We start from the raw sequence: 26,936 nt of genomic DNA on the forward strand, positions 1-26,936 counted from the left end.
AATAAAGAAAATGAATGCAGGCAGGGTCATTAACAAGCACCTCCATCCATTTGCACCTGCAATAACAGCTATTTACACCTTTAGAGGTCTGTTTTGAAAATGAAGTACTAAATTCAGCAAGAATCAATGTGTGGGTTTCAGAAATTTTTCAGAAAATTCAGAGATAAAAAGTGTATTAGTTGTATTTAGTATTTGCTTGTTGTGTGAGCTGTTCTGTAATGAACTGACAGCGCAAGTGAGAATGTATTCGCAATTTATTAAGCAAATCTCACGCAATGTGCTCGATTTGGACCCAGTTAAGAGCAAAGAGATACGCTCTGCTCTGCTCTAATGGGGATGTCAGTAGATGCTGGAGATAATAACTGTTAGTTTACACTGTAGATAATGATTAATTCAGCTGCATTTCAGCTGAGCTGGCAAGCTGACTAAAATTGCAATACAATACAGTGTAAGTAGTGTGCCTGAACTCTAAATTTGAAGGAGGAATAAAACAAAGTGAAAAATAACCTGACTAATGGACTGTGATAACCTATACAATAACATTCTCTGGAAATGGAAGTCAGGGGAAAATCTTGAAGGTCTCTTTTATCATTGACATGAATACTTGTATGAGTGAGTGAAAATGACAGGGCTTTCTAACTCTGCCAGTTTAGTTCTTCAAAGTAGATTTGTGACTGACAATCACAGAGTAGTACAATACTTGTAAAATAAATTCTGACTGTGTGGGCACAATAAATTTCACCCCTGACGGCACACATTTAAAGGGATATTTTACCCAAAAATGAAAATTCTGTCATTATTTACAGTACTCACCCTCACCAAAAAAAAAAAAAATTACAACAAAAGTAGTCCTTGCACTATATTCCAAGTCTTCCTAAGTAATAAGATTTGTGTGATGAACAGACCAACATTTCAGCCATTATTCACTGATTCAGTGACAGTAACCTCAAAAACCAATAAAAAATGAATCTGTTCTGAGTCACTCAGGCTGATCTGTTCAACACAGATTTAATGATTGCAACAGTTTTTGATTAAACAACTCACTGAGAAACATTTTAATAAAATGAGTATAAAGACTTAATTTTGGTCTGATCCTGTTCCACAAAATCTATTGTAGAACTATTCCTTTAAACACCTTACTTTGTTGTATGAACCAAACCCAGTTTAGTTAAAGTGAACCAGAAAGGGAATCAAATGCAGATGACCTTAGTGGTGTTCTCTGAGATCATTTGGATATAAAATGGTCACATTAGGAAAAATATGTAGCACAAATTTGTTTAAATTGAAGTGAAACTCACCAAAGCCCAATCTGTTGTCATTGTTTCCAAAGTCGAGAGAATATATGACAACATGGTAGTTGTTCCACACGTACAACAAATTGTCTCGGGGGTTGTAGTCCACAGCTGCGATGTATTGGTAAGAGTTTGGGAATGGAATGCTGAGGTGTGTTTCACGGCTCTTTTCTGTGTTGTACATGTAGTCGATTTTATTCCCCAACGCTTCATTATCATCATCTTCGTAAACGCTCTTCACTACATAGAGGATTCCGCAGATCATGAAAGCATTGGAGGCCGATCGCTTATCGTATGTCGTATCCCATGACCCCTCCACTCGTAGTGTGTAGGGGTTGAGCTGACTGACCACAATTCGTCCATTGTTCTGTTCGGTGGCGTAAATTACCCACAGTCCGTTTTCATCCACTGCCAGATCGATGTCAGATTTCCCACCCCAGCGATACGGCGAGGTGTCGTGGTAATTAGCGTTAGCGATAATCGCTTCACCGCTTTTGATACGAGTTCGCAGGTCGAATTTAACAATGTTGCGCGTACGTTCCTTGTTGAAGAAAAGCGCACCATCGTACACCACGAATCCAGTGCCATCTACTCGATGTGGTAGCTTGTATGTTGTGGTAGGGCGACCCGCAATAAAGTCCTCCTTAGATGAGTACTCAGTCAGTGTATCTGTGCGGTAAGGTGTCCAGGGCATATAGTAGATCTTATTGGATGACTGTAGGGGATCTTTACACCATGATCCAGACTGATGGTCTGACTCAAAGAGGTGTTCACTCTGGTACACACCTCTCAATACACCTGGACAGAGAAAAACTGAAAGAGGAAGAGAGGGAGTGAGTTGAAGTCACACTTTTGAACGTAATTTAATACTCATTTTTTTTGTCCTATCTATTAGTTTATTAAAAGTACATGAAAAGCGTGACCTACTCTCTGTTATGATGAGCATGTTTTTAATTTCGGAATTAAAATGAATTTTGATATTTTTGAGGGACACAAAGTCAAATTTGTCAGAGTGATACAATTGTCCTGATTTAATGATGAAAAAAGCCCTTTTAATAGAATAAAATTGTTAAAAATAAATGCTTAATTTTGGCATAATCTTGTATTAATATTTCTTAGAAAAAAATGTCTAAACGAAACTACTTCACTGCTTTTTTATAATTAACAAACCTTTGTCCACAAAATCAAACTCTTGTGGTGCAACCCACAAAAAAAAAAAATCAACAATTCTGACTTTTCCTCACATTTCTGCGAGTTTACACCTCACAATTGCAAGTTATAAAGTCAAAATTGCGTGATATAAAGTCCCAATTGTGTTTATATCCCACAATTATGACTTTATAACTATGTTTTATGACTAAAAAAATAGTCCGAATTGCGAGATGTAAACTCGCAATTGTGAGAAAAACAGAATTGTTAGATAAAAAGTCGCAATTATCTTTTAAATTGTTAGGGTTAGAAGCTTCCATACAAGCTTCCATAAAATATCTTAAAAATTTTTAGATAATTTGACCTTTTCGTCATAATTCAAATTAAAACTTTTCTTGAAAATGATTCAAATACAAAGAGCATATTTCTAAGAACTTGACATGTTTTAGATTTTTTTCAAAGAGTTTTCCTTTTTATTGTGAACACTTTCGTATGTCATTGACCCATAACACACGCTAGCAAATGCAATGATCCACAACAAAAGTTATCAGAAAGCTACATGCTCTGAGCCTGAGAGAGAGAGAGACATTTATTAAATCATATCTGATGACTAGTAACCCGATTTATAGTTCATGACTCCCGCAGAATCCCTCAGGAGGTTCTGAAAATCTGTCGCACCGACTTCTCTAACCCTGAGGAAAATTCACACAGTGTGAGAATTTATGTGGGGGGTGGTTAAGAATCATCACCCTATTATTCCTGGTACATTAAATGTGAAGACGAAAATAATCATCTGTTAAGCTTTATGCAAATCAACTTTAATTTGTCCTGCAGAATTACAGCTTGTAATACTAACATTCTATTCCATGAACTTACCCACAACATATTGCTGGGAAAAAATAGCAACGATATTTTCTAACCCTGGGAACATTTTCAGGGAGTAATTCAAATCACATTTTAAAGTACTGTGAAAAATCAATGACCAATAAACAAAGGAATAAAAAAAAAAAAAAACTGGCTTAAAATCAGGGTTAGCCACCATCCACAGAGCAGTCCGGGCTGTCATGCATATCTTATAAATGTACGTTCTTGTCACTAAACCCTGTGTGTGTGTGTGTGTGTGTGTGTGTGTGTGTGTGTGTGTGAACGTCTAATGTTTTCACTCTCTTTGATTTACAATGATACTCCTGCAAATCATGCAGATAGACTTACATGGTCACACACAAACAGAGAGGCGATCGCACAAACAGTCACACGGAATGCCTGCCATAGAAATGGCCCTTTCCCACCATTCCGTTCCCAGAATGAGGGACATCCTCGTGGGAAGTGTGGCTGGTATTTTAACTATTAATGGATGTTTCCTTTTATTGTTTTAGATGCATTAATTTTCCACAATATGTCTCAATCCAGAACTTCTCTTGGCCTTTGATAAGCTAAAGTATATTTGTATTTATTCAGTTTTTGTATTATTACTTGTGACTGCCAAATGTTTTGGTAGCCTACTAAATCATTTTTCAAATTTTTTTTTTTTTGGCAATTCTAATTTCTAAAGTCATACCCAAGCATTCAGTTCAATTCAAGCTTATTTGTAAAACACTTTTTGCAATATATAACGTTTCAAAGCAGCTTTACAGAAATAGCATGTTTCAAATATTACAATCAAGAAGCCAGAGTTGACTGTGTCAAGGAAAAAAAAAATAGTGATGAGTTATTGGGAAAAAAAACTTAAGAGGCTTAGTACACAGTAAAAAATGACAGCTATTTTTCTGTTATTGTCGACTTACAAATTGCTTTGTAATGTGCATACCATTCTGTTCCAAAACCTCGCATAAAACACTCCAATTTCAAAATGCCAATTCACTTGATTTGAGTGTTCTCGCCATTTGATAAATTTGATAACTGTTCATGCGTCATCTCTAGCTATGCAGAAAATTAAGTTATTATGTTAAGGTCTGACGGTCTAGATTCACCCCAGGCCATTCAAGAGGCATAACATCGCAAGACATCAGTTTTACACTGCCATGTCTTGTGGTCAGCACAATCGGCAGCTTAAGTTTTAAACAGTGGCAACACCTCCCAGTTCATCTGATACATGGTAAACCACCAGATACACTGAGAGGGATCAAGAGAGAGGAGACAGTGAGAAATAGAGGTCTAATTCAGGGAGTACAGCCTTGGTCTGAGATCAAGTTTCTCCTCCGCATTCCTATTATAAACCATTATGAGCTACTGATCGCCAATCTGTCATTAGTATCAAATAACACCATAACAGCCTGACAGTGAATTACACACTTAAATTACATTAAAGTAATGGACCTACCTCTCTGCTCCACTTCTGCATTCACAAAAGGGTGGAGGAAGAAGAAGAAGAAGAAGAGAGAGAGAAAAAACAACAGATTAATGATGCAATATTAAATACTTCACAGTAATTCAATTCCATATTATGCATGCAATGTGCGACGTATCTTAACACAATCTTGTGAAAGTAGTAAAATGTGCTTCATTTGTACTCTAGAAATTCCATTAACAAAGTGATCATAATTTTTGAAAACAAATATAGTGTGTCCATGTGATATTATACTATTAACCAGAAAAATGAATGCATAAAAACAAACTCGAGAGAAAGAAATAGGGTTTGTTTCACAAAACTTTCTCATGTGTCTTGAGTGCTATGATTTTAGATACAGAGCAGCTTTCTTGGCAAGCCTTCTTGGCTGATGGATAAAGAAACAGACTTAAGATTTATCATTATTTATTCATTTATATGACATAAGATATGGAAAAAATATCAAATTTTTGGTTTTATTCCAACTTAAAGTTGAATTTTTTTTATTAAAACCTTTGACCAATGTTGTGAGTTAGAGGCAGGACTATTTGATTGGCTGACCGACGGAAGAAGGGGGAAGTGGTTTAGAAATATGTAATATGTGAAAGCAATATGGAAATTACAGACTTCAAATTAGCTGTTTTTCACTTTTATTTATAATGGTTTTACACCGTGTTTCAAATTATTATGCAAGTGAGATATCAGTAAGATTTTAGTAGAATAAACATTCAGATTTTAGTTTTTCTAAGAAAATGTTTGTTTGTTTATTTATCCATGTCTTTTTAGATAACTGGTATCAATCTCAGACAAAATAATTTGCCAGGTCTATGGAAACCCTCCATAGACACAGTCACAGTTCTCATGCAATATGGGGAGGAAGAAAGATCTTTCTGAAGTTGAAAAGCATGAAATGGTGCAATGTTGTGCAAAAGGCATGAAAACAACTAATATTGTGTGAAAACTGAATGGAGATTATCGAATTATCGTAAGATTTGTGAGTGATTTAGAGCACAGCAGAACTCGGTCAGATAAAGGCTTATTAATGAAAGTTCCTGTCAAAAAAATTAATTGTATTAAAAGGGCAGCTATAAAAAAAAGCCAGTGTTGAGCAGCAAACAGGTATTTGAAGCTGCTGGTGTCTTTGGAGTCTCAAGAAGTTCTCCATGCAGGCTGGCAGTTGTGCATAAAGATGCATTTCAGCCACTCCAAACCAAAGCTCACAAAGAGAAACCTTACAGTGGGTTTAGAAATACATGAAGACTCATTTTTAAATAGTTTTATTCACTGACTAATGCCGTACTACAATGGATGGTCTAAATGGATGGATTTCTGGATGGTTGGTGAATGGCCACCACGTTCCAACAAGACTGCGACGTCAGCAAGGAGCTGGCGGGTGATGATTTGGGCTGGAATATTGGGAAGTGAGATGGAAGGTCCCTTTAGGGTCTCTGAGGGTATTAAAATGACTTTTGCAAGATATGTGGAGTTCATAACTGGCCATTTTCAGCTATGGTATAAAAAGGAGGATAGTGCCTTCTGAAATACAATGCACTATGCACAATCCCATGCTGCAAAAAAACACCACAGCAATAAAACTGTTTGAAAATGTATTTCTACACCCACTGTAAGTGTTTCTCTTTGTGAGGTTTGGTTAGTGGTGGCTAAAATGCATCTTTACGCACAACTGCCAGCCTACATGGAGAGCTTCTTGAGACTCCAAAGACACCAGCAGCTTCAAATACCTGTTTGCTGCTCAACACTGGCTTTTTTGTAGTTGCCCTTTTAATACAATTAATTTTTTTGACAGAAACTTTCATTAATAAGCCTTTATCTGACCGAGTTCTGCTGTGCTCTAAATCACTCACAAATCTTATGATAATTCGATAATCTCCATTCAGTTTTCACACAATATTAGTTGTTTTCATGCCTTTTGCACAACATTGCATCATTTCATGCTTTTCATTTTCAGAAAGATCTTTCTTCCTCCCCATATTGCATGAGAACTGTGACTTGACTAGTTGGAGTTCCATAGACCTGGCAAATTATTTTGTCTGAGATTGATACCAGTTATCTAAAAAGACATGGATAAATAAACAAACAAACATTTTCTTAGAAAAACTAAAATCTGAATGTTTATTCTACTGAAACCTTACTGATATGTCACTTGCATAATAATTTGGAACGCGCTGTAAATACAAATCTTATTAGTTTTACTTTTGTATATTTCTATCTTTGCATACATTTATATTTACATACACTTTTCATTTTAAGCCTTATACTTATTCTTATATAATTTTGCATACTTTTCATTTTTATTTTTCTAATTAAATTTGAATTCCTTTCTTTATTTAAACATTATGCAAACAATGATGGAAGAAAAAAATAATTTCATTGTGCTCATGCAATGGCAATAAGAGCTTGGCTTGCCTTGAAAAAAATACAATCCAGACACTTGCTACAATTTATGTCCTTTGTGTATGTGTCTGTGTGTGTGTACTTCTCTATGAAATATGCATGAGGATGAACTGTTAATGCATCACTCAATAAATAAGCTGCCACACAAGAAAGAGAGACTATGTGAGTGTGTGAATGAGGTTCCAGGAGATCTGATTTAGAAGCAATTATGTCTCCCACACACACACCTAGTCAAGTTTCAGTCACATTGTAAAAGGATCAATAACAGATAGTCATTTGCTGTCAGTGATGATGAATAAAGAACAGCCTGTACAGACAGGATGTGCATAATCCTACTGGGAGGTTACGACTTCCTCTACTAGTACCCTATCCATCCCAACTAAAATCAGGTAATGTAACGGGGACTCCTGCTGTATGTTCACCAAAATCATTACCAAAGTTGCAATGTAAAAGGCGCGGTTTAAGCAGACTAAATGATTGGAGTCTAGCATACGTCACTAGAGAGAAGTCTGTCGTTTCACTGAATTTTTTTTTTTTTTTTTAAGAATTACATAGTCAAAAAAAATTGAATTGTGCATCAATAAAATGCATTGAGAAAAGAGATAGGGTAAATCAAGTGTACAATTTCTGTGCCACCAGCGACATCAAACAGAACTGCTAAAATATTGATCGTTTTCAAACTGATTTAAAACACTCCCAGTCTGTCACTGGTCAGTCAAACAGATAGCCCCGCCCCAAACTTATGCTATTGGTTGAGTCAATGTTGCTATGCTATGCTAGGTGAGAAGTTCAAACAAACAGAGCAATGTTAATATAGCACCACAGAGAAACAAGGTACAGACATCCCATTTCACATACTTCGGCACTATTAAATGCCATTTTGTAGTATGAGTAGTCGACAAAAGCGAGATGTTGTGCACTATGAGTACTACAGTAGATGATATATTTCTCGATGGCCACTCAATGGTCACAGCTTTTCCGAAATAGCAGAAGGGGAGGAGCTAAACACACTAAAACTAGCAGTAACACATCATGTCCATTTAAAACGTGCCGATTGTTAAATAAGTACATAATTTGGGATGCAACTACGTTGTTTCACTTTTTGGGAAATCAACCTACAAATAGCTGAAGGGCAGTTCACACCAAGGAATAACTATAACTATAATTATAATGTTTAATAATCGTTCTAATTCCATGAGAATAGGGCAGTCCACACCACAGATATAACAATATTGACACAGAGGAATGATATTGTTGGAAGCATGTTCAGAACATTTTTTTTTTTTTATTTTTGCTAATGAAAAATAAAAACAGCCAGTAAGAATCCAGATGACTTTAAAAAGCATTTAAAGTGGCAGACGACATGCAGTAACTCCAGCAGCGCTTATAATAAACAGAATGTTATTATGCGTTGGTGTGGACTCTAATATAGTTATCGTTACAGTTATCTTAACTGATAACTATTATTATTCTTGGTGTGAGCGGGCCTTTACTTACAGTGGACAAAAAAATTACACAAAAATTATAGTTTGCCTTTAAAAGGATAGTTCACTCAAAATGTAACCATTTACTCACCCTTATGTTGTTACTAACCTATATGACCTTCTTTCTTCCGTTTAACATACAAAATATATATATTTTGAAAAATGTCTCTCTTTGTTTCCTTTTTTTGTACATACAATGAAAGTTAAAACATTTTTCAGAATATCTTCTTTTGCGTTGCACAGAAGAACAAAGCTCTTTGAGTTTGGAATAAAATGTGGGTGAGTAAATGATGACAGAATTTTCATTTTTGGGTGAACTATCCCTTCAACGTACTGTAAATAATATGACTTACAGGGACGTAAGATTCCTAGACTATAATTTCAAAACCACTTAATTTCCTCCATAAAGACAGTAGTTAATCACACAGATCTAAGGAGCAGGTACTGAGTATCTATATGAAGTGAAGTTTTCTGAGCGTGTAGGTAAAACAGACGTCCCATATTGAGGCCAAAGCAGAAAGGTTGACTGGAGTTCTGCCAACTCCTCCATCACTGGGGAGAAGAGAAAGCCAGAAAAACCTCAAGAAAACATTTGGAACATGTTCCCAAGGGTTTCTAAGACTGAAGTAATTAAATTACCTGCATGTGTGTGTGTACGTGAGACTGTTTGTGTGCATGTCCATACGTATGATGGACCTCCCCACTAATTAGTGGGCCTGTGGAAAAAATGTTTTAGGCTTTTTTTGACCAGATGGTCACAAACACACATGTATGCACTTATGAACACTCACACACACTCCATGACCCCTATGCGCAGGTCGATTTATGGTCAAAAGGTCAAAAAGAACCGTGTGTGCATCCTGCCTGTGTGTCCTTTGTGTCATTTAGCTCAGTGCAAGAAATTCCACAATGTCTCTGCTATTCCACCCGTTTGTGAATCAGTGAGTGTGTGTGTGAATGTGTAGGTGAGACAAAGTGTGTGAGTGTATTCAGGCTTTTCCTGCTGCCAGTGCCGCAGTCATACGATACTGATTTATCGTCACCGTTGCCATGGCCACCCCAGATTGGTACACCAACCCCACAGAAACCGTGAGAACTTGAAACCACATCACTCTGCCCTCAGATGATTGACAGGCTCTTTTCCCGTGAGTCATGGCATGGGACGAGGCCAGCACAAGAGCGGACGAATGCAACAGAAGTTCATTCATATGTATTTTTCTGTCAGGTACAAGTTCATATTTGGTGACAGATCCTATTGAGGTGCAGGTATCACTGCAAATGTAAGATGTTAAGAAAGTAGAAAAATTTCTAATCAACTTGAGATGTAAATTTGACAGTGCCACAGTGAACAGAAACCTGAACTAATGGAGTCATTATTGTGGACTAAGCCTCTTTTTAGAAAAAAATGCCCCTGTCTTGAATGTTCAAGCTCTATTGAAATTATTTGTGGTATAATGTCCATTATTAATGTCCATTACCACAGTTTCTTTAAAAAAGAACACCAAAAGCTACAGTTACTTTCTTACAGGCACTTACAAAGTACACAGCGCCAGGCAAAAAGAGAATGAAGCCAGAAGACTCAAACATTATATGTGCTGGCATGTGAATCTTGTACTGGCCATCTGGCTAAAGTTATATCCAATATTTCAACTTGCTTGTCATGACGACTTAACCTCAGTAAAGCCAGTAAAGCTGGTAAATATCACACTATATGTGCCATAAAGGGACATGACGTAACTATCTGTAAAGCACTGTTTACAGGAGTCACATTGGAATTACATCAGTAAGGCATAACTTTTCATCTACAAAGAGAAGTATTTCTACCTCAAAAGGACAATTTATAGAACTTTACAGCTCAAATAATAAACAGGATTTCACTGAATAATTCATTTAAAAAATGCAGTCTTCACATTTCATGTTTCTATAATTGCGATTTGAAAAAAAGGCTAAGCTACAAAGTGAAATAATTTTCAGTGGTAATCAACATTATGCCACAAATGTTGTCGATATAGAGCTTTCCTATAACCTGGAACATTTGTTTAAAACAACCTGAGGCCTCTAGTCTGCACTAGTAAAAGGGTTCATAAATGGGTCAAATAATGCATTAATTAAAATGGAAAAAAAATGCCAAAAGGGTTACGTTGTAGTAATTATAACTTGATTTTTAAAACTGGATATTGGTATGTAGTTGATAAGGTGTTCTGAGTGGTTTTACATGGTTTGTTATGTGGTTGCTAGGTATGGGATGTTGCTTAAAGGATTTGTTCACCCAAAAATGAAAATTCTGTCATTAAGTACTCACCCTCACGTCGTTCCACACCCGTAAGACCTCCGTTCATCTTCAGAACACCAATTAAAGCTGGGTGCACACTGTGCGATTTATAATAGTCTTTTACGATTGTTGCTTGTCAGACTGTACGAACATGATCCTCATGTCACACTGTGGGATCTCAGCTGTCCTATATGTCAGACTGTACGACAGTCAAGACGTGTTAAAAACGGATGTGGCTTGAAAACTTGTCTAGAGTTTTACATCATCAACCCACACACGTTCGGTGACTGTGAGCTGCATTACACGCGGGACTGAAATGGTGGCTAACAAAGAAATCTCTAGCGTTAATTTTGATCACGGCTTATCTTGAAAATGAAGACAATTTGACGTTTGTCGTAGGAGAAGTCACACTGCAGGACTGTGCGCCAAATCTTCTGACACAGCCAGAATTTCGTCTGAGGTAAAATTTGATCGCAACGGTCATTGATCGGCTGTCGGTGAACATGTCAAACTAGCGATCAAAGACTACAGATTTTTGCCAAGTATTATAAGAATCTTTTAGGATTCTAAAAATTTGTCTCAGACGACCAAATCGTGGCCAAAATCGCACACAATGTGCACCCGCCTTAAGATATTTTTGATGAAATCTGAGAGGTATATGACTCGTCCATAGACAGCAATTTAACCAACATTTTCAAGGTCCAGAAAGGTACTAAAGACATTGTTAAAAGGTACTAAAGTCATTATTTTTGTTTTGTTTTTGCACACAAAATGTATTCTCATCGCTTCATAATATTAAGTTTGAACCACCGCAGTCACGTCGACTTTTTTAATGATGTCTTTAGTACCTTTCTGGACCTTGAAAGTGTCGGTTAAATTGCTGTGTATGGACGAGAATATATCTCTCGGATTTCATCAAAAATATCTTAATTTATGTTCCGAAGATCAACAAAGGTCTTACAGGTGTGGAACGACATGAGGGTGAGTAATTAATGACAGAATTTTCATTTTTGGGTGAACTAACGCTTTAAAGTCAAAAGAGCCCACCTTCACGTCTTTATGATATCCTGATCCTTAGACACGACTTGAGTTCCTCTTTCAATATACGTTCTTGGGGTTTTTCATTTTATCACCCACCAGATGAAAAAATTTACAGGAATATTTCGGGTTCAGTTATGCTCGGCTGACAGCATTTGTGGCATAATGTTAATTAACAAAAAAATTAATTCTGACTTAATTTGGGCGGGGGGAAAGCAAAAATCTGGGACACTTACAATAAAAAAGTAAATAGGGTAAATTTGTAAATGTTAAAAACCTTACTGTTTCATATACATAGCCACAAGACAAACAATATGCATCTTAACACAATTTCAGTGTGAAAAAAATCACTTGCTATCTTTTTCTGTGTAAAGTTTTATCCAATTTGTCCAAAACTTGTAAAGTAAACTTAAAACTTTGTTTAAAACTTAATAAGGTCAAATAATGCACATTTTCAAAGAAAAATTGATGCAGGTGCTTTTATTAAATTATAACCTCCCATTCACTTGTAGGTGCCTCACTGTAACCTCAAGGGATGAACCAAAATTATTTTTTTGTGCTAATCAACACTATGCTACAAATGCTGTTGATTGAGCTGGACTTGAATTTAGCCCAGAATATTCCCAGAATAGTCTGACGCATACAAAAATCTCTCAGAAGTAATAGCACATCTTCTCAACAAGCGGCACAATTTAAGATATAATTCATGTCTATAGCCTGTAGCACAAAGGAACGAGTTACGCACCAAAGTTTAATACTTAAAGTTAGAGATTTGCTCAAATCCCTAAGTATGAGAAATAGCAATAGTGATGCTGTAAAAAGCTTAATTTAAATCTGTATGTGTGTGAGAACTTACTGTATGGCACACACTCGTACTGAACCTCAAGGTATTTATACGTTCCAGGACACGGGTCAGGAAAAACATCAGGGCCAGCAACGACCGCACACTGGGTTCGGTTGTTACACCTGAGAGAGAAAGAGAGAACAATATATGCAGAAAGATAAAGCGAGGCTATTTGTTCAGTTCATTCAATATCAATCTGACATTAGGCATATGAACCATATGTACTCGTTCAATATGTACAATAAAAGTTAATGAGCCCTAAAATACCATTTTCATCAAATGAAAGAAAAAAGATACTTTTACTCAACAATCTCAATGAAGCTGAAAGACTCAAAATATGGACTCCCCCCAAAGCCCAGGAACACATGCTGTTGTTTAAATGTAATTTATATGTAGGTCGCATGTTCACGTAGGGCTGAAAATACAGAGCAGAACGAATTCTGGCAGGGAAAAAAAAGAAGAAGAAAAAAGGCAGAGGAAAAGACAGTTTTGACATATCCTGCTTGGCAGGAACACATGCACACATATACAGATGACCACCACATGACATCTCTGTCATATTTCATGATTATTACACCCTATAGAAATATAAATGGACACACACACACACACACAACACAACTGTGTACAAACACACACAAGAATCTTAAAGCTCAGTTATATCTCGCACAACGGGTAACCATGGAAACCTTCCAGTCCGAACCCATGGGGCACTAAAAATGCACACATACACACAAAAACATACTTCAGTTTTTTAAGTTTCCAAGATTAGCTTCACAAAATCATTATATGACAAGCAGCAGTCTGACGGACGCAGGTGTGTGTTCATGTGGGTGTGTGTTTTGCCTCTTACTTTTCAAGTTGTCAGTCAGACAGTAGAATATTGTATAGGATTGGTTTCTTGGCATTTTTATATTTGTGTATAAATGCAGGTATGCTAAGTGTGTGTTACAGTGTGTGTGTATGTGTGGGCCCTAATTGCTGTGCTGAGTGAGTGTGACAGTCATACTCCCAGAGTGCTGTGGGGCATCTCTGGTTTCCGGGGCGACAGCTCTTGTGTGGCATTGTGCTACACTCAGATATGACCTAATTTAGGAGGAGAGGAGAGAAGAGGAGATTCTTTTTTCTTTTTCATTAGAGGTAAAGATTTGCATACACAAAACACCCATTCAATGTCCCATCCTATATTTTGTCCCGGGTGATTTGTGATCACAGTTGTTTCAGTGTACGAGAATGGTCTGATCAGACAGGCTGCAGTGAGGAGATGACTGAATGAACTGGGGCAGTGTGTGTCACATGAATATATCAGCATCATCCAGATGTACAGAGACACTGGCCTTGAAAAACATCACCTGACTGAGATATCTGATGGTTTCCTGTGTGTATTAATAAATTATTTCATATTTTGCTCACAAACACACACAGCATGTCATGTCAGGTTTAGTAATCATCTCTTTTGATGACACGAGTCCTGTAAGGAGGGGTATTTTTTTATAGCTCTAACAGTAAAGCATGACGCTAGCAAAGCCAAGATGATGGGTTCGACTGTTGACACTCACAGCAACAAATATATATCTGTCATTAATTCAATTACCATATGCTTTGAGAAAGATTTTCACATTGTCGCCACTTTGAATAAATCACTGAATAAATAAGTAAAATGTCAACAACAGTAAGATAAAATAGGCTTAAAGAAACCATGAAATGGTTTGACAAGTGCAGTTTTCTTTCTAGTGTTTAGATATTTTTAAACAGTAAGTTGGGAACATACTGTACTGTATGGTTTGTCTCTTTTTCATGTCACAGCTTGGCAAAGCCACAAAACCCCTTCCCTCACAATCAACAGAAGGTTATGAAAGGAAATCTCTAATCAATAAATAAATAAGCATGAGCAGCACACCAATGAATTTGAAAAAAACTTGCATTGGATTTGTTACTTGCTATTGCTAGATTTATTATTTACAAATTTTATTTGAAAAATTTGTGAATGTTCAGTAAATGCATATACAGTAAGATGGGTACTCACTATTTTATGTTCATTTTCAGAGAAGAGAAGAGATCTAATTGCATATACTGAACTTACTAAAAGAATATACTGAAATCCATATACTAAAAATAAAAAAATCAATTTTGTCAACCTGTAGAAAACACAAAACTCTAATTTTGGTTTTGTTCCTGTTTTTCTGTTCCCAGTCATTTTTAGTTTCCTAGGTTACTGATTATTCCCTAGTTTGCTTCTATAGTTACGGATTAGTTTCACCTGCATTTCCTTTAGGCAGTGGCTATTCGCACTAAAAATAATAGCAATAGATGCTATTTCCACTAAGTGCAAATAGCGATAGATGCTGTTTACACTAAGTGAAAATAGCAATATATTCTATTTACACTAGGTGACAATAGCAGCATTTTCTTAGCGATATGCTATTTACACTATAGGTGAAAATAGTGATAGATTCTATTTACACCATGTAAAAATATCAGTTCTTTGCAATAAGAGTAAATAGGAATTAGACGCTATCTATACTTTATATTGGCAGATACTATTTGCACCTCAGTATTTTTGTACATTAACAGGATGCAATAATATCATAGAGTGTAAATGATTATATTTATTAAAATTATTAAATGGATGCTGCCTTATTGGGAGAATAAAACCCTCCCTACACCTTGCCCTAACCAATAAATACTATTAAACACTCATTATGCATATAGTTTATTTCCACTTTTAGGACATTATTTTCATTTTTACTAAAAAAAATGCCTTTCTGATGTGATATATGATGGGAAAATGGAGAAGAGCAAGCTCAGCAAAAGGCGGATTCAAACCTGCATTGATCGCGTTAGAAGCCAGGTCTGCATGCCTTACTCGCTACTGTTGCGCCACTAAAAACGTTGAATTCTGCACGTCTTTTTTAAAACTTGAGTGGCCCAACCAGACATTGGTGGGCAGAGCTAGTGTAAATAGCGTTTGCCAACAATGGACGCTATTTGCACTTAGTATAAATAGACACTCCGTTTCCGGCAGCTCCCTTTAGGCTTGCTTGAGATGCATCGGCACTGCGCAAACCGATCAGCGTATGACATCAAAGAACCGCGAAAGCGATTCAAAAGCATAAGGAGTCTTATGCTCTCCAGTCGCTCTTGCTGTACTTTGACGTCATACGCTGATCAGTCTATTTAAGCCCTGTGTTTCTGTTACTCCTTGTTGGTTCTCGTTAATGTTTGGGGTAATTTTAGTTCCTGAGATTAATCCAGTGCTTGTTCTGAGTTGATAAAATTGAATAAAGAGTGTTATTGTTATCTCCTTTGTCTTCATTGTGCGCTTCTACCACATTAAACATGACAGTCATGACAAATAACCACATTTATCCCCAAAATCTCTTACTGTAATTTTAAAAATGTAATTTTTATTACTGTAATATGGTAATTAAAAACCTTCAGATTTTTGTTTTACATTACAGAATTTGGGATAATTATGAGATTTGATTTTATTAACAAAACCAACACCATTTCCACATGCAATGTAAAAGAATAAATGATCGGAGGAAATCAAATACCCTGACCAATCACAGGCTCTCTTGCCGTTTTCATTTCTGGAACAACTATTTAGCATGCTGCGTGTGAAATCAGTTCTATTCTCTCTGCTCTGAATTGCATCAGACCTGCTAGTTGAAATCTCTTTGTGTAATATATTATGTCTGCCAATAGATCTTGGATAAGGGGCTCCCAAACAATCACCTTCCAATTACCTCCCCTCATTGATTAGAGCATTAGCTCGCCATGGCACACACATACACACACACTCTGTGAATACATTAGCCCAAACTGAGTGAGATGTAAAGGTCAGACAAAATGAGAGAGAGCGAGTGACAGAGAGAGAGGGAGAGCGGGAGATGAGGTGGAGAATGATAAATGATGTGTGATTCCAGCCACAGCTTCTATAAAAAGCAGCGGAGCAGGACAGAGAGAGAGAAAAAAGGCAAAATCTTTCTCTTGTCTTCTGTTTCATGGAATGTTTCCTAATTCCTCTATGGGAATTATACACTGCTACATTCAAAGCGTGCCTTGCACATTAGCAGCTCAGTTATATAAACTGAAAAATGTATCTCTTGTGTGTTGATAAAAGCGGCCTGCCAGCATCTAAACATCTAAATCGGCTCTCACAAGAGAATGTGAGCATGTGTTACAGGTATATGAGCGTGTGTGTATGAAAGAGAACTCATAAATGGTAATTTCCTCCACATTGACTCTGGGCATGGTCTATGGCCTTGCTAATTGGATCTTACAGTCTGGTCTACCCTGAGGCAGTGTGTGTGTGTGTGTGTGTGTGTGTGTGTGTGTGTGTGTGTGTGTGTGTGTGTGTGTGTGTGGCAGCTGGCAGGTGGTATAACAGGCAACCTCAGGGCAGGATATGGTGCTCTCTGCCTTACACGTTTCCACTGATTACACACACACACACACACACACACACACACACACACACACACACACACACAGGGAGTGATTCTGAATGAACAAAAAACTATATAATCAAATCTGCCCAGTTCAAAATTAAAACCATTCAGTAGAAGCCACCATTGTTATAAATGTTTTATGAGGGAAAGGCATGGTGTTACACAGCATGACACATCCGTTCATAGTTTGTGATTATTATCATGCGTAGCCCATTTCCCTACATCTTTCTTCTTGTGCGATGGGGTGCCAGGTTGTCGTCCCCAGTCAAATTCAAGGTCAGACGGATAGCAGGCTGCGCTCTCGACATTAGCCGGAACTGAAATGATAATGTTTCTAGTGATGACGCAGATGCTAATGGGGTTTTGTTCTGTGTGGGTTCTGTTTTTTTCTGTAGCTCGGTTTGGAGGCAAAGAATTCATTTGTCCTGCCAAACAACATTAAAAAAATGCAAACAGGGTGGCTAATATCATGTTTGAAGTGTTATGTAATGTGGACAATCTCAAATGAGTATATCTGATTAATTCCTTGTGCCGTTAAAAAAACACTGTACAAATATATGCTGGCATTGTTCTACATTGTGAACACCTGCTTTTGAAGCACAATGTCTTTTTCCTGTTTTTTATTGCACTCTTATGTGCTAATTATGCCCACAAATCAAAGTGTTGACAGTTTAGCTCTCCACAATGTGCTCAGATGAAACATAACACACAGGCCGCATACACACTGCAAAGTTTTGGGAGTGACAACCACATTTAAATACTGAAATAAATCCCCTAAATTTTCATTCCATATGCGTTTGGAATGTAGGATTCACTCCAAGAGTTGACAGAGTGATAACTCAAAAGCTGCATCACTGCATTACCAACTAGCTGTTTAGTTTGTGTCTATACATACTATTCAGATTTAATGAAACGGCGACTATCACTGCCTGAATGTTTCCGCAATGAATTCGGTTGTAGAACATGGTTTTCACTCACAGTCATTCCCAGTCACAGCCATTTTGAAGCGTTCTATCAGACACATAATTGTGCTAAATTAAATCAATACTTTATTTTTACTAATTACACAGGCTCTGTGGAATACTTGATTCTGATCGGTCAATCGCGCCATCCAGCAGTATGTTATTCCTCGATAACAACCGCTGAAAACAGATAACACAGGCTCATCTGGGTTACTGAAGTCAGCAGCACTATACGCTTGCTAGGAACGTTTTCTCTTCGTCGAAGTTTTGCGTTTGGTAAACTAATGAAATATTAAAACTCAGTCAAATCAATATTTTGTGTACAATTATTTAATAATGTCATCCAGTATCGTGGACTCGCCCTTGTTTCATACAAACAGAGCTGCTGCCATTTTGCGACTATTATTTTGTACACTGTTGGATTATTTAATAAACAGGTACGATTATAAAACAGTTTAATCTCAGATCAATATCTCTTTTCACCATAATTATTTAAGTGGCAAAATGCTGTTTAATAAGTGGTGTGACTGTACCGTATGTACCCGTCTAGCTTGAACTTGCCACGCTAGCAACTGCTCTCTCCGCGGAAGCTTTGCTAATAAAATATTTTGACTCAGATCAATATTTTGTGTCTAATTATTTACTTATGTGCCGTGTAATAAGCAGGATAATGTACATTCAGCCGGTTGTTATCTCAGAATAAACCCTTTCAGGCTGATGCAAGACCCCTTCGCTTCGCCTCGGGGTCCTGATCACCCTGTCGGGGTTTATTCTGAGATAACAACTGGCTGGATGTACATTACTTAAAATACTTTCTTCATCCTAGCGTATTGTTCGCTGGTGCAGGCGGTCATTCAATACCTAGGCTTGGCGTTCCAGTCAAGTTATGACCAGTGTTATTTTAGCATTATTTCTATACTATGTATATTAATATTATATTTTTAATTAGCTTTTATATTTATATTTTCAGCTTTTATTTTAATTTTGGTTTAAGTTTTAGTAATTTTGTTATGTTCTTTTGTCATTTTATTTAGCTTTTTTAAATATTTCTATTTTGCTTTACATTTATTTAAATTTTAGTTTTAATAATTTTACCATTTCAGCATAAAGTTATTTTATTTCAGTTAGTTGCCAAGGCAGCATTTCCAATTTTCATTTAAGTTTTTTAAGTTAAAATTAGTTTAAAATACTTATATTTTATTTTATTTCAGCTGAATTTAAATTAGCAAATTATATAGTCTCCTTTGAAAACTTTGGTGTTAATGTTTTTCTAGGAAAATATAACTTTAAATTCAAATTTAATTTCCATAACTGGTTACATGCACGATATTTAAAAATACATCACATTAAAACATTTATTACAATAGGTTTATAAATATTTAACAGCATATATTTGTGTTTTACCAAATGTTGTGGACACAAACAGTCCTCCTTCATGGAATGACTCATTTAGCTGCAGTGTGTACCTAGCCATACACTGACACACACTATACAAATACGCACAATTAATACAACCCATGAGACAACAATAGAGTACAAAGCATGTGAATGTATCTCTGTACCTGAGGCCCATAATCTTGTAGGCATCAGGCAGATAGCAGCGAGTGTTCTCCATTTGAGCGGGGTCCGAGTCACAGATCTTGTCATCTGTGCGCCCGTAATTGGCGCTCTCGATCATAATGACATCGGTGCCCGGGCAGCGCAGTTCGATAGGATAACCCTCGCACGACAGCTCTCGACGCACAACAGCCATCGGCACTGGAGCACGACTTAAAACTGCAAAGAGAAAGAAAATATTACATTGAACAAACTATGAAACAAATTTAAACACATTTTTCATTCACATACGCTCTCTCTCAAACATAAAATAATCCAGTTTTTGAGTGTGTTAGAGGGAGATGGCATGTAGAAAAAGAAATACCGTTATTATGAGCAAAACAATTCTTTCATTATACAATAGAAAGATCTCATATCTGCATCCAAAAGTCACATCTATCTAGTTATCATGTCCTCAGTAATAACCTTTCTTTAAATTACACACACTCACACACAAACACTTAAATCAAAAATTACATTCTTTACCGCCACCCTTTCCTGTTACCGTAGCAACACACTCCTTTCCCTGCATGACGTATAGCCATAGACAAACACCAACACAATAAACTGCATTCTAATGCGTACACAGACACAGATACAGACACACTCTCACACACTCGCTCTTATGAAATTAATCTAAAGGATGTGAATGACACTTGACTGTGTGCATGAGTTAATTTCATATTCTGCTGCTGCCTCCGATTAGCATACATACTGACACCAGAGATGGCAAATCATCGTCCAATCAGGATCTAGCATTAAGCCGTCACCATCGCAATCGTTTCCGTTGAGATTTAACAACACACAAACACACACACATAGCACCCGTTCTGTTTATAAGAGAAAGCAAAGGCCAGAAGAAACGACTGTGCATAAGTGTGTGGGCAGGGCTGATGTATAGAACTGGAATGGTATTATTGTATAATGTAGGTTATTGGTTTAAACACGATTGAGTGCAGGCAGGAAGGCTGCTGTCGAGCTGGACTTGTGCTTCAGCGCCCTTGAGACTGGTGGAAGGTGAGTGCCAGAGAAAAGAGGCAATCGATGACAGTGAGAAAAAAGGAGAGCAGCTGAATGAACGTGTGTGTTACAGAGATACAGAGAACGTCGATGTGGGAGCCGAACGTTGCCCTGATGTTTTTAAAACGTTCCCCCAATGGCCAATTCCCCAGTGTTCCTCAGTGTCCTCTGAGCTCAAAACGTTACACCAAAGGTCCCCTTGAGGGACCGACTCGCACACACGGGGTCGCGCTCACATGTGGTGCACACACATTGAGCGTCTAGACGTCTGCATCTCTGATTATTGATCTGTCAGATCCTCTTACATCTGCACTCCATCTCACGCACTTTTAACAGGTTCACACACAATTTTTATAGTTATGGATCGGCCCATAAAACGGCTCGTTCACGGGAAAATAATCCAGCTATATTTCACATTTCACCATGGTGTTTGGAGAAATGCAGCCATCTATTAAAAGGCTTTGGAGTTGTTTTTGTTTGTGCGTTTCAAATTTCTCTCCTCCATATGTGCTTGAGCGTGTTTTCGCGTATGTGTGAATGTTTTGATCATAGTGCAGCGGTTGTGAAATTCAGTGATTGCTCATGAATCATTTATTGCTGCGAGAAGAGATGTCTCAATTAATAGTTTCCAAAACTTTTAATAAGACGCACAAACTTTGTGGAATTTTCAGTGAAGATTTGAGAGCAGCGCGCTTCGCTCTCATTTGGCTCGTCTTCATCTGACAGTCTGCACTTCAAGGTTGGGGGGCCAACTAATCAAATAAAAGCAGTAAGACATCTCATTTATCCATCTCGCGAAAACAACACAACAAGGAAATAATTGGCTTTTGTGTGTGTATGTGTGTGTGTGTGCGTCCTACCGAGCGTGACGGGTGTGAAGAGGGCGAAGAGGAAAAGTAGGCGTGTGGACCACATGACCGCCGATGACCCTGATGACCTCTGCAGTGACTCGCTGAAGTTGCGTCTCGCACACCTTAGAGCCATGGAGTTCCTCTCTGACGCGCACACCTAAAGTAGGAAGGACGCACACAGAGAAAGTAAAGAGAATGTTAATGTTACAGCTAAAGGTCACTTTTGTTGTACACAGTGTTATGATTCAAAAATAACAAGAAATCAAAATAGACCCAGTTTAGTTTCTTAATAAATGTTGTTGGTGTTCTTGCGCATCGTTCCATATTATTCTTAAAAATGTTTGTTTTCATAATCTTTTATCAAACTGTAATAACCAAATAAGAACATTCAGCACAGGATGTGTTCTTGTGCTCAAAGACAGCTAGACGGAGTGCAACAGAAGAAAACAGAACGCAAAGATCTCGAGCAACGTCAAGGATGACCTACTTTTAATTTCACATGTGGGCTCTCATGGCCTGAAAGACGTCCATCTGCATGAAAAATACTAGAGACAAACGTAAGAATATGTCTTGTGTGAACCTAATTCTACCTCACACAGATTGCGGACTGTTGGCCAGTGACAGGTTTATGTAATGTATTTTGTGCAACAAATGTTAAATGAGTCGTGAATGCTATCATGTTGTCTTTAACCATGAGAAGTTAAACATTGAATATTCTGAAATTAAAGGGATAGTTCTTGCAAAAATGAAAATTCTGTCATCATTTACTCACCCTCAAGTTGATCCAAACCTGTATACATTTCTTTGTTCTGCTGAACACAAAGGAAGATATTTGGAAGAATGTTTGTAATTAAGCAGACCCCCCCCCCCCCCCCCCATTGACGATCATAGTATTTTTTTTTTCCTACTATGGTAGTCCATGGGGGGTGAGATCTGAGATTTTTAGAAGAATGTTTGTAACTAAGCAGATCTTGCCCCCCATTGACTACTACAGTATTTTGTTTTCCTACTATGGTAGTCAAAGGGAGGCGAGATCTGCTTGGTTACAAACATTCTTCCAAATATTTTCCTTTGTGTACAGTAGAATAAATGTATACAGGTTTGGAACAACTTGAGGGTGAGTAAATGATGACAGAATTTTCATTTTTGCATTAACTGTCCCTTTAATGAATATTTTATATGGTTAGTTTAGCATAATATTTTCATTAATAACAAATAAGTATTACAGCTCAAAAAGCAGAGAAACTGATACAGCTGATCCCAGATGAAATTATGCATCATATCTCTTGACAGTCTTGCTGGTCTCTGAATCATGTCTGTGTAATGAAGTCGATGACATTGAAAAACAAATCCATAATATTTAATAGAGATTATTGACTGTTGTGTGCGTTTCACCATACAACCAGTTAATCACTCGTCAAAAAAAAGAATGAGTGTGTGGGTGTTTCTATAACTTCGGGCACTTTTATGCAGTTGATTTTTATTAAAACAGATTTAAACCTTTTGTTTTTGTTATATGAAGGTCACATTAAACACTGTCACATTAAAAATTTCTCTTGAAATTGTATAATTTATTTCAGCTACTTTTCAAATGTACCAGTTTTATCCTAGACTGTCAAACTTAAACCATAAATTCTAACAAAATATAAATTATTACATGTCTAAAATAATGATGATCTAAACAAAGAGTGAAATAAAGATTAAACATTTCAATATTTATTGTATGAAAAATAAGTTAATATCACTTATTTATAGTAATATTGTTATGTATATTATTATAAAATTATTAATTTTTATTATACATCATTTCCAATCAAGCAGGTAATTTGCCAAAGTCTGCAGAAAGTGATCATATTATTATGTGTATTTAGGATAAACAAATGCTAGCTTTGAAATTAGCCTTAGCAAGTCAAAAGAATCAACTATTTTATTTTTTTAAAAATTTTAATGTCATTTCCACCACAGAGTGCTATTACACACAATGAATAATTTGCGATGTGTTGGAAATTACATTGTTATGAAAATATATATCGTCTGTATATGCTGTTGGGCATATTAAAAAGTAACATTGTGAAAAGTTAATTTAAAGCAGTTTATTTTTTAAATATCCACATACACAAAACTGCCCATAGTTGTGTATTGTGTAATAACAGTAAAAACAGAGGCATGACAGCATAAGATGAAAATCCTGTGACAATACTCTTGAGAAGACACATGTGGAGCTCGGCTAATGCATCCTTAATGCATCTGTCCTCTTTCCCTCTCCCACACACACACACACACACAGATAGTTATATATGGCCTGCCTGCACTGAACATCTTTACCTTATTAAAAATAAAGCACTATACAGCCACTGTCTCATTAAACTTACATAAACACTCAACAATGCCACTCAGTCATTAGAAACATGCAGTCGCACACTCTTTCTTCCTCCTTGTGCACATAAACACACACATAGCTTAAACACCCTCTCTTTCTTTGTCTGAGTGATTGATGGCTGCTTAACAAAAGTGAACAGGAGGGTTTTGAGCAGATGTCCCACATTATAAACAGGAACATATGGACATATGCCCACGGTACCAGTGTGTGCGTATGATCAAATGACCATGTAATCATGCTACCAGTAAATTCCTGGTCAAATGAGTGTGTGCCTTAGATCATGACTATGCTGCAAGGAAACTTGTGTATGGTAAACAGTCAATCTGCCAGTCAGTCATGTGTATATTTGAGTGTGCATATCTGACAACTACTTCCACAAAAGAAAAATACATACAATTCCTAATCAACTTCACTTGAGTTAAAGGAACACTCCACTTTTTTTGAAAATAGGCTCATTTTCCAACTCCCCTAGAGTTAAACAGTTGAGTTTTACCGTTTTCGAATCCATTCAGCCGATTACGCAGCGCCTGTGACCCCCTGCTTGCACAGGGAGCGTGCCTTGCAACCATGGAGACATTTGTGAGAGGCGCTGTGTAATATCATTGCGCTTGCTGCACCCATGGTACGGCAGCAAAGTTCCTTGATTATTACGCCGGAATGAGAGTATAGTTCCTAGCCACATTGACCTAGAAAATCGCAACTTTTCATTTTGCGTCGGTCTTAGTACACGATGTAACTACAGAAGAGTCAAGTTTTAAATAGGAAAAATATTGAAACTCTTTGGATAGTTTTAAGTGAGATGCTAACGGTCTAATCGGATTCAATGAACTATGCTAAGCTATGCTAAAAGTGGTACCGCCAGACCCGGAGATCGGCTGAATGGATTCGAAAACGGTAAAACTCAACTGTTTAACTCTAGGGGAGTTGGAAAATGAGCCTATTTTCAAAAAAAGTGGAGTGTTCCTTTAAATAATTATGCTTGCTTAGATTTTCTAAGGCAATCAATTTGCATGCTTTTTTTTTTTAAAGGGCTAGTAATGGTTGTAATGGTTATTCACCCTCATGTCGTTCTAAACCTGTACTGACTTCTGTGGAACACAAAAGATGATATTTTGGAAAAAGTCTTTTTTGTCCATACCATGAAAATGACCCTGTTGACTTTCATACGGTTAAAAGCATTTGAAATGCTATTAAAATATCTCTTTTGTGTTCCACAGAGGAAAACAGAGGGTATATGATGAGAATTTGCATTTTTGAGTGAACTATTCTATTTAAGTAATTAATTTTGATTTTACAGTGCAGAATATGCTCATGCTTCTACTCAATTCCTTAATTATTTCATTGTTTAGCATGATCCATTTGACCATATGCTAATCTTAATCACTTAATGACCCAATTAGCTATTTCAGCATAACCAATGTGTGGCCACTCTAGTATGTTTAATACTGATTAACCAGTGGGCATCTGAGAGTGACCGTCAGGGGTGCCGTTATTCACTCATTAGCTTTTCAGTTCCTTAAAGAACTCATGATGTGTGTGCAATCTGTAGTTGGCTGCAAGTCAATTTAACAATCAATGTGCACAGCATTCATGCCAAGAGTATCAGATATAAATTATAAAACATAATCCAACGATGTTATTTTTCAGAGATGACAAACATCAGCCACTCACTTCTAAAGTGTGAAACTTCAGAAGAACATACTGAGCGGCAGCCAGCAGGTGATAGACACTAGAGATGTGCAAAACTGTACCAGCACATTCAGATCTGCGTTTGCGCTGCCGCTGAGCCAGAAAGAGTAGTTGTCATGAACATATATGAAACAGCTTCACAAACAGTCTTTCCTACCACACAGTATCATTATTTCTGTGTTAACATTATTCAAATGATTACAGAAGTACTGGGACAAAAGCTTATAGTTTGGATATAAACACTGATGTCTACGGAAGCTATCATAACAGAGCAAATCACCTTTTGAATTTAACGATTGTATCAATTACATTGTTACGCCACTAGGTGGTGACAAGTAATTGTAAAAAAAGTATTTGTCATTGAATCATTTATTCAAGAGATTTGTTCAAAAACGCTGATTCATCCAGTAATGAAACAAGTGAAGTATGAAGTGAATGAAGTGAAGTGAGTCATTGAATCATTCATTCAATAGACTACAGCAATTAACATTTTGTCAGAACCTCTGTTAAATTACATGTTATTTTGTTTAGTTGTCTGTTCAGAATTGGGGGAGAATCGTGATCTCTATTTGAAAAAAAAAATGGAAAAAAGTGATTCTCAATATTTTTCAGAATCGTGCAGCTCTAATGACTAGTCGATCTTAAGGAAACCCTGTAGGCCTATAATTTAGATTCCAATACAACAAATACAACAAACCAATACAACAAACTTTTTTGAGGGTGTTTACATAAGTACTTACAATGACTAACTGGATGGAATATGACAAAATGCAGTGTTCTTCGATTTTGGACAGTTTTTAACTTGACATGGCGTCTAAAAACGCAATGCTTGAGGGGAGATATCAGCCAAAGACGTCTATATGAATCTGTTACTGTAGCAGCGGTGCTTTAAATGAGATTAATTAAAAGATGAATTAAAAGACTGTCACACAGCAAACTATCACAGTTAAAGCACTAAGTATGCCCAAGATATCAGTATCATAATGGTTATCGAACAATATTAGAGATTTTGGGTCAATATTTAGTTATATACACTATCGTTCAAAAGTTTGGGGTCAGTAGGATTTTTTTCTTTTATTTATACTTTTTTTATTTATTCAGTAAGACTGCATTAAATTAATCAAAAGTGACAGAAAAGGTATTTACCTTGTTACAGAAAATTAT

The 26,936-nt window shown here is 36.8% G+C and overlaps 1 protein-coding gene across 1 annotated transcript in view; it reads right to left on the bottom strand.

The window, feature by feature from the left end:
* Positions 1–26,936, bottom strand: part of adgrl3.1 (adhesion G protein-coupled receptor L3.1) — a 124,504-nt gene that overhangs the window by 70,765 nt on the left and 26,803 nt on the right. The window contains 5 exon segments of the mRNA XM_051916618.1: positions 1,299–2,105; positions 4,762–4,776; positions 12,833–12,942; positions 19,799–20,012; positions 21,713–21,860. Coding sequence (XP_051772578.1) covers positions 1,299–2,105; positions 4,762–4,776; positions 12,833–12,942; positions 19,799–20,012; positions 21,713–21,836 — 1,270 coding nt within the window. The 5' untranslated portion in view covers positions 21,837–21,860.

The sequence above is a fragment of the Ctenopharyngodon idella genome, chromosome 1 (genome assembly GCF_019924925.1).
Source record: "Ctenopharyngodon idella isolate HZGC_01 chromosome 1, HZGC01, whole genome shotgun sequence".
Classification (NCBI taxonomy): Eukaryota; Metazoa; Chordata; class Actinopteri; order Cypriniformes; family Xenocyprididae; genus Ctenopharyngodon; species Ctenopharyngodon idella.